The following is a 16,959-nucleotide window of genomic DNA, read 5'->3' on the forward strand; positions in this document are numbered from 1 at the left end:
GCTATGCAATCTAGTCATGCTAATTCGGACATATAAAATTCACTTCCAAGATTCTGGAAGAAGTCATTTGATTGGCTAATCCAAAAGGTCACCCTGACGTGACCCCTTATGGGATGTTGTTAGATGTTCATGTAACTTAGGGGGCCGCGGTGGCCGAGTGGTTAAGGTGTACCGACACTTTATCACTAGCCCTCCACCACTGGGTTGCGAGTTCGGAACCTACGTGGGGCAGTTGCCAGGTACTGACCGTAGGCCGGTGGTTTTTCTCCGGGTACTCCGGCTTTCCTCAAACTTCCAAAAGCTGGCACGTCCTTAAATGACCCTGGCTGTTAATAGGACGTAAAACAAACCAAACAAAATGTAGATTTTAATTGGATTGCCACTGTTCCATACTCGTCTCTAACCTGAAGTTGTAAAGTCACCTCAACATACGTCGATGAGCTGCCGAACGATGACGTCTTCTTCGGATCCGAAAGATAGCCGCCATATGATATATCATGCTACACATATATGTTGAAATTCTAAGCTACATTTTTGTGTGTAGACAGATGTGCATATATCGTATTTATTTGAGATGAATACATTTAGACAATTAAACATAATAACATAATATTAAGTTGGTATAACTGATATCACACAATGTGCTAGATAAATTTGTGACGGAAAAGCATTTGCTAAACTAAACTGTGGACACTCCAAACACAAGACGTCCTTTGTATCTATGTACAGCCTTCAGCAGTCACCGGGTCAAGACACGTTACACTCTTATTTCCTATTTCTAATAGTAGCAGCAATGTACTGGGGTATTTTCTTGTAAAAGACACAACTAGTTTTTGGAAAAAGAGTATATTGTAACAGAAATAACAGTCATAGAAGGGTTTGCACGGGGACAACTGAAGGCTAGACGGACACTTTAACCGACTGGATCACCAGTAGACACAAAACCTCGTTACTGTTACTCCAGACAATTGTGTAAATGTATCTTGAAACCACAAATTGGATCAGACATATATGGTAACCGTAGAGCACGTGTCCTTTATATTCAACAATTCATCGCCACTAGTTCATTTAGGTTCATCACAAATTGACCTGTAGGTTATAATGGCGCGAGTCCTGTTTGTTCAGCATTGGCAATGTATGTTAGTCTCAAATAGGTCGTTTTAGTTAATCACGAGTGTAAATTAGTCTCGAGTGGATTCTTTACGTTAACACTCGTCTGACGTTTAGGTTAATCATCTGTAGGTTAGTGAGGTCAATCACGACTGTGTTCTTTGGATTCAACAAAACATGACTCTGTATGTTAGTATCGAGTAGGTCCTTTTGGTGGGTTTCTGTTCCATAACCATTGTTGGTTCTTTCCTCCCGTACACGTCTCCATAGTGATGTGTGTAGAGTCATATGACAACGTGATACACCGGTCTCTCCCAGGATTATAGAGAGTATTGTCCTGTTTACAGAAAAATGAACGTCATTATCAAACATTGACATAATTTCACGACCATCATTAAAATGTGAAAAATGAGTGTTATAAGAACTGTGTCGCGATTACACAGGGAGTAGCATAAACAATGCTTATATTCTGAATTATTCTAAAATTATTTCTAATATATTCTGCATAATATTTGTCTTTGTTTTCCTTTGTTTTGGTGTCCGTTCTTGTCGTTCTCTACTCTTAATAGAATATAGCTTGAAGTTACGTTAGACAATGGCCATTTATTCTATATATAGCATTGCTTCATAAGTCTTCGAGGAACTTTTTACCAACGATTTGTCCTCATATATCGTCAATATACATTAATATATAGCTAAACGTGATTATCAGGGAGTGGTTGACGTCACTATGGATAGAAACATTACTGACGTCATTGTAAGGACAGTAATGACACTTACATCTCTATATAACCAGGATTGTGGTCCCCCTTGTCCGTGGCATGAATAAACTAATAACCCTTCGTCATTGAAGTCAAAACAACCACTGTCACGTAATATCTCATTCTGTTTAGACATCATCCAATACTGAAAAAGAAAATAAACAAATAGCATGAAATATAATTGAAACAAAGAAATAAAGATACAAAATATGTCATTCAGAAGCCAATATAGATAAAAGCTCGAAGAAAATATAGACACGCAAATCTCATACATTTTGGTCATAATCCAATACAAAAAAATAACACAAAGGAAAAATGGAAATGAAATTTGGTAAGAATCTAACATTAAAATAACAAAAAGAAAATATGGAAGCGACATATCTCACTCCTTTTGGTCAGAAACCAACATAATGCAGTAACATCAAGAATAGCGGAGACGAAATATGTCTTTCAGAAACCAATATAGATAATAGCAGAAAGAAAATAAATACACGGAAATCTCATACATTTTGGTCAAAATTCAACATAAAAAATAAAGTAAAAACGAACTTGGGTCAGAATCCAACCTATAAAATAACAAAGAAAAGCTTTCAAGGATTGTTCGAAACGTACAAGACCACAATTTCATATAAAATCTAGTGGTAGATACGGTATACCGCATAATATAAAAATTAAGGCAGTTCCCGATCTTCATATTTACTCATAAATATAACCGGTGATTTTTGTTATAAAGTCATTTTTTAATGTGATATTATCTGATGATTAATTTCCACGCATGGCATGACATCCAACTGTAGGTGGTTTCTAAACATTTATTTCGGGTTGGAAAGTATGGTTTACGTAAGGATTTTCGATACACGTTGGTTATGTAACAAACATCCTTACATAAAACAACTGTATGTAGATTGTCTCCGGGAACTTTGGTTTCCTCCAAGAGCAATACCACTCGTGCGCTCCTATCCGGGCCATCAATAACACTTGTTATATAGGTTGATATATAGAGGTTACACAACGAGTGGTTGTTGGATATGGAATTTATTTCACACGAGTAAGTTATTTTTTAAAAGTTACAAAAGACACGAGCTTTAGCGAGTGTTTTTTGCAACTTTTAAAAAATAACTTACTCGTGTGAAATAAATTTCATATCCAACAATTTCGAGTCGTGTGACCTGTTTCTACCACAATGATATCGGCTTGAATCAAAGGGAAATGTGGCCAAGTATAATTTCGCGTATGCAAATAAAGTGTACCGGTGACGTCCGGGACCCGGTGATGTGACGTCATTAGCTTATTGATGACGTCAATAACAATTGCAGCTTGGGTCAAAGTTCACCGTGTTAGCCAATCAAAATGCGTACAGAGTTTACACCACGTGTGGTATAAACAGATTGTTAATCAACAGCTGTAATGATTAACTGATGGTCTGAGAGTTGAATAACACAGGGTATTGTGGTAAAAAACTTGTTTATACATTGTTGGAAAATAGGAAGTGTTTATACATGTACCAACCTGATTACCTCCCATGCCGTGACATTGATAAGGAATGATGCGGTTTGGGCTTGATCCATAGCTTGCTTGGCCGTCTATACATATCGGTTTTTCTACGTTCTTTATCTGCAGATTAATAACATAAAACACATTTTAGTAGAAATTGAAATATAAAAATCACTGGTCTGACCTGGGCTTCAATGATGTTACACCAGCGATTCAAATTATTGCCGGGGACGTCCTACCATCCATAATTCAAAGGTTACAGAGAATTTTTCATATACATTTATAGACTGAATGTTGAAAGTGTTTCTAGGAAAAAATCATTTACGCCAAGTACTCAATAATCAACTATACCGAGACAACATATTCTCTCTTAACTATGAGTTCTGATTTTGATTTTGAAGTACTCGAGATGGTCAAGAAAGTTATTGTTTTAAAACTTTGCTTATCCAATATCTCGGGGAGATGATTGCTGCATTAGGGATTACGAATAAAGAGGTCAGAATTGCCAAATACTATTTCAGAACTCCTTTATCACCAAGTTCAGGAAACACGAAGTCCACGGTAGAGAGTTATCACTTTACGACATATTTAACCCTTGACTAGGTGTTCCCGAAAATAAAAGTCCCTGCTAGACAGTTATCACTTGAGAATTTTTTAACCCTGGGCAAGGGTATTCCCGGAAATAAAGAGTATATGGTAGACAGTTATGATTATAGATCTTATTTAACCCTGAACTAGGGGATCCCCATAAATACAAAAAGACATGGTAGACAGTTATGGTTTTAGAACTCATTTAACCCTGGGGTAGGGAATCCCCGGAAATAAAGAGTCTATTGTAGACATTTAACACTTTATAATTTATTTTACCCTTGGGTAGGGGATCCCCTAGAACAAATTCGGGGTAGGCTAAACCTCTGGGCGACTTGAGATTCCTCGAGAACGAAGGACTCACTGTAGATACATTACTTTCTCATTTAGTACTTACTTGCCCCGATGCTGTAGAGTCCCCAGGAATAAAAAGCTCTGGGTAGACGTTCTGAAGAAACCATTTAAAATCGTGACATTGCAGGCTTTCGCGTAACTGTTTCCGTTCAGATATGTCTCCATAGTAACCCTGTAATTGATAAATCATTGTCCTGGTTTATTACAAATCCCATATATCTAAATTCACCATATTCTGTAAACGTTCAAAGAATAAATCCAACACTTCCCTGTTTGAGTATTTTAATACACATAAATATATATAAGTATGACAAAAAAAAACAAGACTTTGCCGCTAGGCCTTTCTGCCCTCTCGGGCTTCTTCAGGCCTGAAGAAGCCTCAAAGGGCAGAAAGGCCTAGCGGCAAAGTCTTGTTTATTCGTTGTTTTTTTTCTATATACATTTACCTTCGCAAGGACATATTACTTTTTCTTTTATGCTATAAGTATGACATATACATACATTGTATATCATACGGAAATAATAGAATGCTTTCAATCAAAATGACCCGACGACCAAACTGTGAAAAAGAAAAAAAAGTCACTTTTTTTTTTATTTATTTAACCTCCAAAGCCACTAAGGATATTTACATTTGTACGCTTTATGTTTTTTTTAAAAGATGATGCCACATGAGGCTGGTGTCCATAAAGGAAGGGACCACTCCCAAGAGCCAGTTCATCATGCAGCCGAAATTAAAAGCCAATAAGCAATAATCAAAAATTTGTTGACTGTTTATTGTCAATATCAGTGCAATCTTGGTGACATAAATAGATTAACCTATGTTAACTCTGACTTTTTTGATAAAAATTATGTGCTTAATTTTCGGCCGTTTCCCTGTATGTTCAATTGAATGAATGGCATCTGTAAATCAAATTCATTTCTTTAGTTGATTCACATCCCATCCATAGGCACTTGTACCTAGTAATTAACACTAGAATTAAAATTATCCTCGATATGTACTATATACAGAAAGGTATTCAGCCTCCGTTTGAGATAAACCGTTCGAATACCCTTGTAAAAAAAAATAGAGAAAATTCGATATTTTGCAAATTTTGAAGTTACATTTATCACTTTAACATTCTCAACTAACCTTTAGGTAACGTCCTTAACATAAGGCATGTGTGTTTTGCTGGTAAAAAACATCTCCATACATGTCTGAAGCAGAGATCGTCTGTTTTGTGAGAAGGAAGTGACTTTGTTTCCAAACTAGTTTTTGCAAGAAGCTGTCTGATTGGTTCGGTGAAATAGGTAAGCCAATCCGACAGCACCGTGCAAAAACTAATTTGAAATGAAAGTCACTTGGAGACCGAGGAGCTGAATGTAAATACTCTAGAATAATGCACAATGCCGATCTCTAAAATTGACCCTCATCAATATACTGGTGTGAATCAATAACTACATATGTACAGCATTGTTTTTTTACCCGTGTCATTGTACGTACCAAATCATTACCAATCCTGTCGTAGTAATACATTTTAAAATCATCCAGCCAAACCTCAGCCATCCTAACATTATTCTTCTTCAATATATTAGTGTTTCCAGGCCAGGTGTAAGGGGATTTCTTTCTAAAAATATGTCCAACATGGGAACAAGGAATAGTTTCAAGAGTTCCGCCACACATCCAAATCTGAAAGTTGTGTAAAAAGAAAACTTTAGTACAAATATTGACGTTTATAAAAGAACATAATTAAGTACGCGTTTTTAAGTTTTTCAGTTTAGAAGTTGGTACCAGAATCCATGATTAGGGTTAGATACCCCAAACAGAAGTGGATTCAATATCGAAGGACCTATTCCGATTATCATGCTTTCCCTGACATATGTCGATTACTGATTCAGAAATTAACAACACAAGGTTTCGAGAGATGTAGGTTGGTGATGACCATGAGGAAGTACAGTGTATTATGGTCGACACCATGCTCTCATTTGGAAATATTCTATTTCCTTATGTTAAATGAAGTCAGGCGTGTTGGATGCTTATTGATATGTGTTTGTCATCACCCTACCTCTCATTCGAGATTCTGATTTAACCCAGATTTGACCTAGATTGCGTGGAAGGTGTCGTCAGAAACTCAGAAACTTATTCTCCATCAACATCTGGTCTTACTCTCCTTTTTCTACTTCGGGAGTGGCCATACAAATATGTCTTTGTTTATATTTTACCCTCGTTTAATTGATGTTGATTTTAAATCATTGATTTTGTTGTTAGGTCAGTACACTTGGTTATTGTTGTTTTTTCAACCAAATTTGAACTATGGTTGAAAACCAAAATACACAGCGAGTTGGGATATCATTGCTATGTCGATAAAGTATATCTTCTGTAAGTACCACGTTCTCAAATTGATCACGAATACAGGATGTATAAAGAGTTTAATTTACTCATGTTTCCAACAATTGTATATGAAGAGTTAATTTAACAGTTGATTAGAGTTAATTCACAATAGTGTAAAGATCTAGTAATAATATCAACGATGATATTGTTTCAATATCAACATGGATGATTAGTACTAGTACCGATAATGTTGTTTAGAAATATACTTATTATAAGTACTGATATTTTGTCAAACCTTTGTAGGAGCTTACCAAAGAAATAAAATAGTTGGATAATATTGACTGAAACATTTTAACAATTTCAATAATGATCTTTAAACTAAGATAAAAGACCACACGGTCACGTTGACCCGTTATTGTCCCTCCAACCGACGATATTTTCGAGATCCCCCCCCCCCCCCCCCCCCCAAGATAAACAATATGTACTTGAAAACAATACATTATATTATTTTGTTTGTTATGCTATTAGGCAAGTAAAGAAATAACATGTTTTCTCTAAAACGACCATTTTCTTTATCAGTGGAAGCAAAGAACCTCAAAATGTCTTCTTTTTCTCACAAGATAAACATGTGGCTATTTACAGTTTGAACTTGATTTTATCATTTTCAAGTACAGCCTACCACTTTTACGAGAGCACAACAGTAACTGCATCCTGTCACAAGATTGAAATTGCGTTATTATGTATAATGCATATTAATAATTTTGAACAAAGCAGACAAAAACAAACAAAAACAAAAAACAAACAAAAAACAAAACAAAAAACAACAAAACAAAACGAAAACGTTAGTCCACATTGTTTAATTCATTTTACCTGAAAATGAAAGGTTTTGATAGGTTGTTGTATCCATTTGTTTTGCTTTCATTATCTTCATTGGTTAAACTCGAGTCTTATTTGTACATGTATTAGTAAAATATAACAGTTTGCCAGTTCTCATTGGATTTTAAATAGAAACTTATGGATTCCCTTCTGATATCTCACTTGTAGAGATTTTTAGAGATGTTGTGTTGATAAACTCATAATCATGTTTACACAACAAATTCTGACGTATTCGTGAGTTCAATGTAACCGTTTTTAAAACCTACCCTGAAAGATATTTCCAGGTTCTCTCCTCCCCAAATGTCCATCCCAGCGTCGTATGTCCCTATGTGCGTGAAGAACTCTTTGTTTATTGCAAAAAGACCTCCTGCCATTGTTGGACTCCTGCAATAAAATTATTCAACTTATATTTCCATGACATTACCAATTTAAGGTTTTAAAGACCACTTTCAAAGAATTCTTTGTATAGTACATATTCACATACTTAATATAATTATAGATAAGATCGATTCATATGTGATAACAATCTTGTCCCTGGTCTTGATTTTATGTTCTCTAATGCTACACAGGCAAAATGTCTTCGGGTCAATTCATGTCAAATTCATCTCAATTTCGGGCCAATATTTTCAGATCAAGGAGCAGATTAGTCAATTCATGTCAAGAATTTGACCTAAATTTGACCTAAAATTGACCTGAATTTGACCAGAAATTGATCTGAATTGAACACATAAAAAATAATTCAGGTCAATTTCAGGTCAAACTCAGATCAATTTCTTGACATGAAATTGATCTGAAATTGACATGAAAATAGACATGAACATTTTTTCGGGTCTTTTTTCAGGAAAATTTCTTCATGTGAAAATGACCCCAATTTCAGGTAATTTTCAAGTCAATTTCAGGTGAACGTTAGGTCAATTTCAGGTCAATATTTGTTCAGGTCAAATTGACTTCAAGACATTTTGCCTGTGTAATATTCTCACTCAACCCAGATTTGACCTAGATTTGCACAGCGCGTATCATCGATGAACTATAAGACGCTTACTCTTCCCGAACACGTGGTCTGAATGCCAATCCACCTTTTTCGACCGAATTTTGCAAGCTTTATCGATTTGTGTTAGAATTTTAGTTTCGTTTTCATTACCTGACTGGAACGTAAGCTTTATTATTTCTCCTTTCGCGTTCTCTTTCCGGAATGGAATGCCACGTGAACGTCAATGACCAATCAAATCCGCCAACTTGTGTGGCATCGGCTGGCGAATATTTGAACTGAAAAGTATCATCGTCAATAGTATCGATGCAAGGTGTTACAGTTGTTGTTGGGTTGTCTTTGATCCTATCCAGAAGAGGCTCCAACCAACCTGTAATAAGTATGTCGTAGTAAATCGTTGTACCACTATGGGTGACGTTTTATCACTATGAATGACATTTTGATATTACATGTGACGTTACATTACTACAGGGGACGTTTTACCATTATGGGTGACGTTTTACTACTATTTTTGACGTTTTACTACTAACCACTATGGATGACGTTTTATTACTGTGGGTGACGTTTTACCACTTACCACTATGGGTGACGTTTTACTACTAAAGGGAAAGTTTTACTACTACAAGTGATCATTTACCAATATGGATGAAGTTTTACCACTATGGATGAAGTTTTACCACTATAGGTGACTTTTACTACTATAGGGGACATTTTACTACAAAAGGGGACGTTTTTCCACTATTGATGAAGTTTTACCACTATGGATAACGTTTTACTACTTTCGGTGACAGTTTAATGTTAATTTTGCTGTTGCTACTGACTTGCGCTACAAGAATAAATTAAAATTGAATACAAATACAACAGTTTTAATAGAAGCTATTTAATGATATATCTAATCTCCTGTAGGGCATGCTCATATGAGATCAAGGAATAGTTGCATAGGGTCACATACCTGGGGCGCATTCGATGTGCGAGTCAAGAAAGATAAGCACAGTACCAGTTGCTACACTGTATCCAAGAAGTCGCGTTCGAATCAGACCCTCACGCTGCTTGTTTCGTACGATTTTAACTTTAGGTAGGTCCTTCATATATTCCTCCAAGCGTCCATGTAAATGTTCTAAAATACGTCACACATGCTTATTTAAATGAAGGAATTCGAATGATTAACAGTTGTTTGTTCACCAGATACTTATCATTGTTCCTTAAATTAAGAAAATTCCTCAGTTTAAATGTTCTATATGAAAGACTTATTGGAATTAAGGGGGGAACTTTGTAAAAGAAACTGCAATGCTTTTCCAAGGAAAAGATAGCATAAGAAATTAAGGAATGTTGTTGGATCTGAGGCCAGTTTTCTGATCGCCGATGCATGACGTAATAAAGTTCAACTCAGTCACCGCAGTACATCAATCAAGGAAAAGTGTTATACTATATATGTACGTGTATAGATAAATAACTTCAACAAATAATTCAAAATTTAACCCAAAACATTCTTTAAATACATGTTGTTAACTTTAAAATATGCTGCTCTAGATAGCCGAATTCTTGCGAACATGTAACTGTTTTACAAAGAAACACGAGACTCATAGCTGATTCAGTAGATGATGTTATTTACCTCGGTCAGAGAAATCGTCAGCAAGGATAATTTCTTTGATGAGATGTTCTGGAGATCTGTCTAGTATACTGTGTACACTTCGGAGTAATACACTCCAAGCCTCGTTATGGAATGTGATTATTACGCTGGCTTCCGGTAGGTTGTCAGCATATTCAAGCACTTTACACCTAAAGAGGAAGAATATGTTATTAAGTTAAATCGACTATAACTGTAACAATCAGAGTTGTGAAATATTATCAAGCGTAATATTTAAAAAAAAATTCATTTAACTAATATTCTTCTTTAAAAACAAAAATTAAAGTGTCCGCATCCTTGTTTTGTAAATACCTAAATCGTCTAAAAAAATAAACGGCATAGTTTTAATTCTGGTTGTTATAATGTAAAACTGCTGGTGAAATAAATTAACGAACTAATTAATAAATGCGCAGTTTCAGCACGGATAACAAAATTGTATCAGTTTGAATCACTTTTTGTGATAATAAGACTGCATTTGAATCAGGAATATGATGTTATTAATGTGTTATTTGAAAAGATACATGAACTTATTCAAGGTGCATTAAATCTTAACTTTGTTTCGATATTAACTTTATATCTGTATTTTGCATTTACCGCTACATTGACCAATCACATGCTTCATCTGGACCAGTAACGCCACCTGCCGCGTTATATCCGGGGCCAAAAGAATATTAAACGGCTAATGCCGAAAAATCGAAAAAATTAATAGTGTCAAAAAGTGTATTTCCTGCTGTTATCGGAGAATCTGCGCGAAAAGTAGTGTCAAGTGAGTGTTTTGTCAAACACTTGTCTACAGCAAAATAACCCATTTATCTATCTCGCTTCGATTGGTAAATGCAAAGGTTCGCTCTGATTGGTCAGAAATGAAAAACTTATACTTTCACTGGAAAATCTTTACCGGTATTTATATGTTTTATCAGTTTGATCAATTTCTTTTACTAGCAAAAATGCAAAAAGAAAAGATATCTATATTTTTTAGTTAAAAGATATCAGATAAATGACAAGTCGACTTGTGGATTGGTTTGACAAATAGTGCAAGCATCCTTAAATCGCAGTGTGGAAGATAGGGCGTGTCCATTGTATAACTTAAAAAATATGTTTACAGTAACGTACATTCGAGTGTCTTGTTATTGCTTGATTTGAGGCAAAAACAAATGTCACATGAAATACTCATTATGTACACAAAGTTTATACATTAATATTCGCTCTAAAAAGAGACAAACAAAGCCTAAAATGTCAATAAATCAATACAACGTTCGCTGTAGTTCTACTCGATCAGCATAATAATATTGTATTGTAGAACTCAACAACAGTACAGAAAGTGACGTGTTGGAACACAAAATGTATACAGTTGTTTCTCCGATGATGAAATATATCTATTTATTTACCTCTATGTCCATCCCAAACTGGACATCGGCGAACACTATTAAAACCACTCTTCACAAATTTAAACCACAATGATATCTATCAAAGCAGAGACCTATATTAATTAGTATATAGGTCTCTGATCAAAGTGACCGCTGCCTTTTAACAAAATAAACCCGATGCACAAGTATAAACAATATTTTATTTTCTTTGAATACGTATGTGGCCATATACTTGGGGCTAATGTTGTCCATTATTATAAGTCACAACACTTATCTCTGTTTGTCTAAACAGTGTATATTAACGGCGAAGAGCCGATGGCGAAATGATGTACTTACATGTGGTCGCGGGGGTCGGGCAGGGACCTGTGTAAGGAGATCTTATCACTAAGGTATTCATTGAAAGCGTTGTCCTTCCAGCCTTTATCGTAGGCACTTCGTTCACCAAACGACAAGGACGATTTATCTATGTGAACTGCCCGACCACCTTCACCTGGAAACAGGGAATACATACATTTATGTAATTACATTATACATTAATGTATTTCACAATACATACATTTTTATAATTCACAAACAAAAGCATGGAATATATACATTTTATATAATTCACAAATGAAACATGGATTACATACACTTATATAATTCACAAATGAAACAGAATCATTGAATCCATTTATATGATTCGTAACTGCGAACTAATTCTACTTTAGCACATTCTGTTAGAAATTATACGTTTGACGAAAGATACATGCTTTAAAGATTTAACAACAAATGCTTAATAAGTTATCGCAACTTATATCAATTACTCTACGTTATCTCGACTTATATCAATTACTCTACGTTCTATCAACTTATATCAATTACTCTACGTTCTAATATAAACTAATATAAACTTTATTTTATTCATTCAATTCATACATATACAATACACAATCAGTGGCGTAGGAAGTCGTCAAAAAGTGAGGGGGCAAAATTTGTTTTAACCTTAAATTTTACGCACTAAACAAATCGTATGCCATCTCCGCAAAATTAGCCAATAATTATCATTTCAACATCCCATGATAATTTTGATAATTTATGTAGTACAAAATAAGTTATTTACGCAAATCAGAATATATATATTAAATATAGCAAAACATGAATCACCAGGATTTTCGAAAGGGCGGGGGGGGTCCAGTTATTTAGTAATAATGCAAGCGCCGTAGGAGCGAGACGATTTTTCTTGCGGGGTCCGAGGGGCCGCCCAGCTGGTCCAGGGCAGCGCCCTGATATGGGGTTCAAGGGGGTCTAAGCCCTCCGCGGAAAATGAATATAGCACATTTCCAATAATTCGGGATCAGGCGCGGAACCAGGAGTTTTCGAAAGGGGGGTCCAGTAATTAAGTGATCAAGCGAGCGCCGTAGTCGCGAGCCGATTTTTTTTTTCCTTTTTGCGAGAGGTCTGGGGGCCGCCCAGCGGGTCCCAGGGTGGCGAAGCCCCCCTGTAGATCTGCAATCGAAAGGGGGGGCAGTAATTTAGTGATAAAGCGAGCGCCGTAGGCGCGAGCCGATTTTTTTTTTTGTATTTCCTCGTACCTGTCGGTAATTAATATCACTCTATTCACGTTAAAACCGCGCATTCTTCTTCATGTTGTGTTTCTGTCTTTTTCTCATTATGAACTCAATTAACTTCACAAATTATCATCAACTTATTGAATCTATGTGATGAAGTTAAGCAAAATTACGTATTAAGATATAAATATTGACTTACCAGCTGGCTATTGCAGACGACCGACACACAGGTCTGAGGATTGATATACTAGTATAAAAGTCGGAATGTTCCGGATGTACAAGATAAAGTTTTTATCGTTGCCTTCAAGAAAACATTATCGGTTCGGAAATATACAGATATTTATCGAAATGAATATATAAATTCGCGTTTTATCCCCTTTTTTAGATTTTGGATGTCAAAAAGTGGGGGGGCAAAAAGATATGTTTGCCCCCCCCCCCCCCCCCCCCTGAAAAAAGTGGGGGGGGGGGGGGGCAATTGCCCCCCCTGCCCCCCCGCTTCCTACGCCACTGACAATCATACAATCATAATGTGAATAGGATTCGGAAACAAGTATAAGACTTATATTAATCCGTTTCCTTTTATGACACATTGAGTAAACGGCAGCAAGTGGGAGAATACGTAAGTGAGCAATGTAATACTTGAATAAATGAAAAATGGGGAAATTCGGAAAGAGGAGAGATGAAAAGACTCTACGTTCTATCAACTTATATCAATTACTCTACGTTCTATCAATTTCTTGTCGAAAACATACGTTCTGCATGGCAAAAAAAGAAAATCAAAACAGGGAAAATAATTACTATTTTTGAAAAATGATAGAAATATTTCTGTAAGAATTGAAGATAGATGGTAGCAGATAGACAATAGCGATATCTATCCAGATATACAATAGTGATGGATATCCAGATATACAATATCAATATCTTCCCAGATATACAAAGCGATATCTATCCATATATACAATAGCAATATCTATTTAAAAATACAATAGCAATATCTATCCAGATATACAATATCGATATTTATTCAGATATACAATAGTGATAACTATCCAGATATAAAATAGTGATATCTATCCAAATATATTATAATGTTGTCTATCCAGATATACAATAGTGATATCTATCCAGATATACAATGTATAATAAGTATACTTACCCATTCCTGACATAAGATCCCGTTTGTGTATCACGTGATCGTTTCCATCTTGGTTGTTGAAAATGCCTTTTAAGTTTACATCTTTCGCCATATCGCCGATTAAATCGTTCATGTTAGGCATCATATTCTGTATATCCGGAATCATGTCCTGCACGCCGGCATGCTGAACGAGTTTATTTGGTAATCCTCCTAAACCTTTCTCGTCATCTTGTTTACGTTGTTTTTCCTGTTCCTCCTTAATCTTTCTATCATACTCCTCCTTTTGTTGTTTAAGCTCATCCTGTTGTTGCTGTTGCTGTTTTTGTAGGTTCAGAAGTTGTTGTTTTTGTTCCTCTATGAATTTTTCCTGCTCTTTTAACAGTTTTTCCTTTTCTTTCTGTAATTCTTCAACGTTCTCATTGGCACGAGCGAAACCTGTTTCCTGCTCTGACATGAGAATGTTAAACTTTATCACCAGGTAAACTATTTCAACCAAGGCCGAAATCAATAGTGCTGTCATCACGAACTTCAACCTAAATATAAACATTTTACTAAATATTGAACAATTACGTATACTCTACCCGTTGCAGAATATCGTAGAAGAAAGCCAAAGCAACAGTGGTTATATCCCGATATTGAAAGTCCACAAACAATTTGTTCTTTTCATCTAATTTCACATTACACGAATTGCAGATAAAAGATATGTATGCATCTTTTATTTATAGAGACTTGTGTCGTGTAGGTATCCAATATTTGTAGTGACGTGTGTCTGGGTATCCAATATTTGTAGTGACGTGTGTCTGGGTATCCAATATTTGTAGTGACGTGTGTCTAGGTATCCAATATTTGTAGTGACGTGTGTCTGGGTATCCAATATTGTAGTGACGGGTGTCTAGGTATACAATATTTGTAGTGACGTGTGTCTATGTATACAATATTTGTAGTGACGGGTGTCTGGGTATCCAATATTTGTAGTGAGGTATGTCTAGGTATCCAATATTTGTAGTGACGTGTGTCTGGGTATCCAATATCTGTAGTGACGTGTGTCTATGTATCCAATATTTGTAGCGACGTGTGTCTAAGTATCCATTGTGTAACGAGATCTTTGCTAATACCCGAGATTTTGTAGTATTCTTTCAATTTGTATTATCTTTTTTTTTCTTTCTGTAAAATAACACACAATTGATGATTATGCAAAATATAGCGATGTTAATATAGTGTTGTTCATAAAATATTGTCAATTTAGTAGTGTTAATATAGTGTTATTAATACAGTATTGTTAATGTAGTGTTGTTTATATGGTGTTGTTAAAATATAGTTGTTAATATAACATTGTTAATATAGTGTTGTCAATATAGTATTGTTCATATGGTGTTAATATAGTTTTTTTTAATGCAGTGTCAATATAGTGTTGTTTATATGGTGTTGTTGATATAGTGTTGTTTATATGGTGTTGTTCATATGATGTTAATATAGTGCTGTTAATATAGTGTTGTTTATGCAGTGTCAATATAGTGTTGTTTATATGGTGTTGTTGATATAGTGTTGTTTATATGGTGTTGTTCATATGATGTTGTTAATATAGCGTTGTTGATATAGTGCTGTTGATATATATAACCATTGACTTATAGCAGTCATAAACTTCTGTTGAAGTGTGCATGCAATTATGTGAACTAGAAAAAGTTACTGACCTAGACGAAATTGAGGCAAAGGTGAAATTCCATTTGAATATTACCACATACTCACAAACATGGCTGCTGAATATGAAAATAAGCTGTTTTATCCTTACATGATAAGGAACGTCAAACGGTAAGAGTAAGGCTATAATCTAGATGTTGGAAACTGTACTTTGGACCCGAGCCAAATAAATGTGATTGTAAAGAAATATTCATTACATCAGATAATTCTAAATTTGCAGGTCGACATAAACTATGTTGTACTTACTGTGGTGTCCGGGATCCCATCAAGTTGTGTGCAAACACTTCGTACTCTCAACTCTACCCCGGGGGTCCAATAGTGTGTTCGTCATTTGCTCAAACGTGGCTAACAAATCAAAATTTAAACTAACCTTTGTGTTTGTCTTCGGGCGAAATCATTTTAACCGAACGTCTAGTTTTCCGTCACTCTATATAGTTTAATAAGTTAGTTGTAGTTTGTACTGCTGGAAGCAGTAGTCAAGTCGCCTGGACTTGATGACTTGATCATATTGGGAATACCGTTGATAGTTGCATACGTTTCTTTCCATTTCCTGTAGCATCAGTAACATATTTAGTTAAAACTCATACCAGCTTGAATATTTACCGTTGTAAATTATTCCAGACATAGTTCTTTTTTTTAACATAAAATGTTTTCTAAGTATTCACTCCCAAATCACTAATTAGCACAAACTCACACATTCACCTGGCCCTTTTAAATAGGGCCAGTATGGCGTAGTTCTCGCTCACCTTTGCTAAAAATTATGTTTCAGTTCTAAAATATATGAAATATTATATGTTAAAGTTAAATTAATAATAAACGGCTGCCCTTTTCATCAAGTGGTATGCCAAGATTTTACAGCCATTTATATTGTTTGTTATTTTATATTTTACAAGTTGGTAGCAAACAGAGCTCAAGGTATGGACCAGATTGTGTAGATGCATATGTAAAAGGTTAATATTGTTTTATAATCTTTAACTTTAGCAGGACAAAAAAAAAGGTTCTCGGTATTGTAAATTACTGCCTCAATCACGTTTGGCCTTTAGTTGAGCGTTCGCCAAAGTGCGGAAGGCTTTTGGTTCTGTCCCCTGGTCGAGACATACCCG

At 35.3% G+C, this 16,959-nt stretch overlaps 1 protein-coding gene across 1 annotated transcript; it reads right to left on the minus strand.

The window, feature by feature from the left end:
* Nucleotides 1–541: 541 nt before the first annotated feature.
* On the minus strand, nucleotides 542–15,315 carry LOC117343514 (polypeptide N-acetylgalactosaminyltransferase 5-like). The gene is made up of 11 exons (XM_033905892.1): nucleotides 14,180–15,315; nucleotides 11,810–11,963; nucleotides 10,092–10,258; nucleotides 9,432–9,596; nucleotides 8,633–8,849; nucleotides 7,758–7,875; nucleotides 5,788–5,973; nucleotides 4,351–4,479; nucleotides 3,381–3,485; nucleotides 1,891–2,016; nucleotides 542–1,447 (listed from the first exon to the last, which is right to left on the minus strand). Exons 1-11 carry the CDS (start codon nucleotides 14,703–14,705, stop codon nucleotides 1,301–1,303), a joined length of 2,040 nt encoding a protein of 679 aa, XP_033761783.1. The 5' UTR covers nucleotides 14,706–15,315; the 3' UTR covers nucleotides 542–1,300.
* Nucleotides 15,316–16,959: the final 1,644 nt, after the last annotated feature.

The sequence above is a fragment of the Pecten maximus genome, chromosome 15 (genome assembly GCF_902652985.1).
Source record: "Pecten maximus chromosome 15, xPecMax1.1, whole genome shotgun sequence".
Classification (NCBI taxonomy): Eukaryota; Metazoa; Mollusca; class Bivalvia; order Pectinida; family Pectinidae; genus Pecten; species Pecten maximus.

What these genes read in the sequence shown, in the direction of transcription:
- LOC117343514 (XM_033905892.1), bottom strand. Translation starts at nt 14,705, where the DNA reads ATGTTTATATTTAGGTTGAAGTTCGTGATGACAGCACTATTGATTTCG. An exon ending in GGATCTTATGTCAGGAATGG is followed by an intron (nt 11,964 to 14,179) that starts GTAAGTATACTT and finishes CCCTGTTTCCAG; the next exon opens with GTGAAGGTGGTCGGGCAGTT. An exon ending in GCACATCGAATGCGCCCCAG is followed by an intron (nt 8,850 to 9,431) that starts GTATGTGACCCT and finishes TACTTATTACAG; the next exon opens with GTTGGTTGGAGCCTCTTCTG.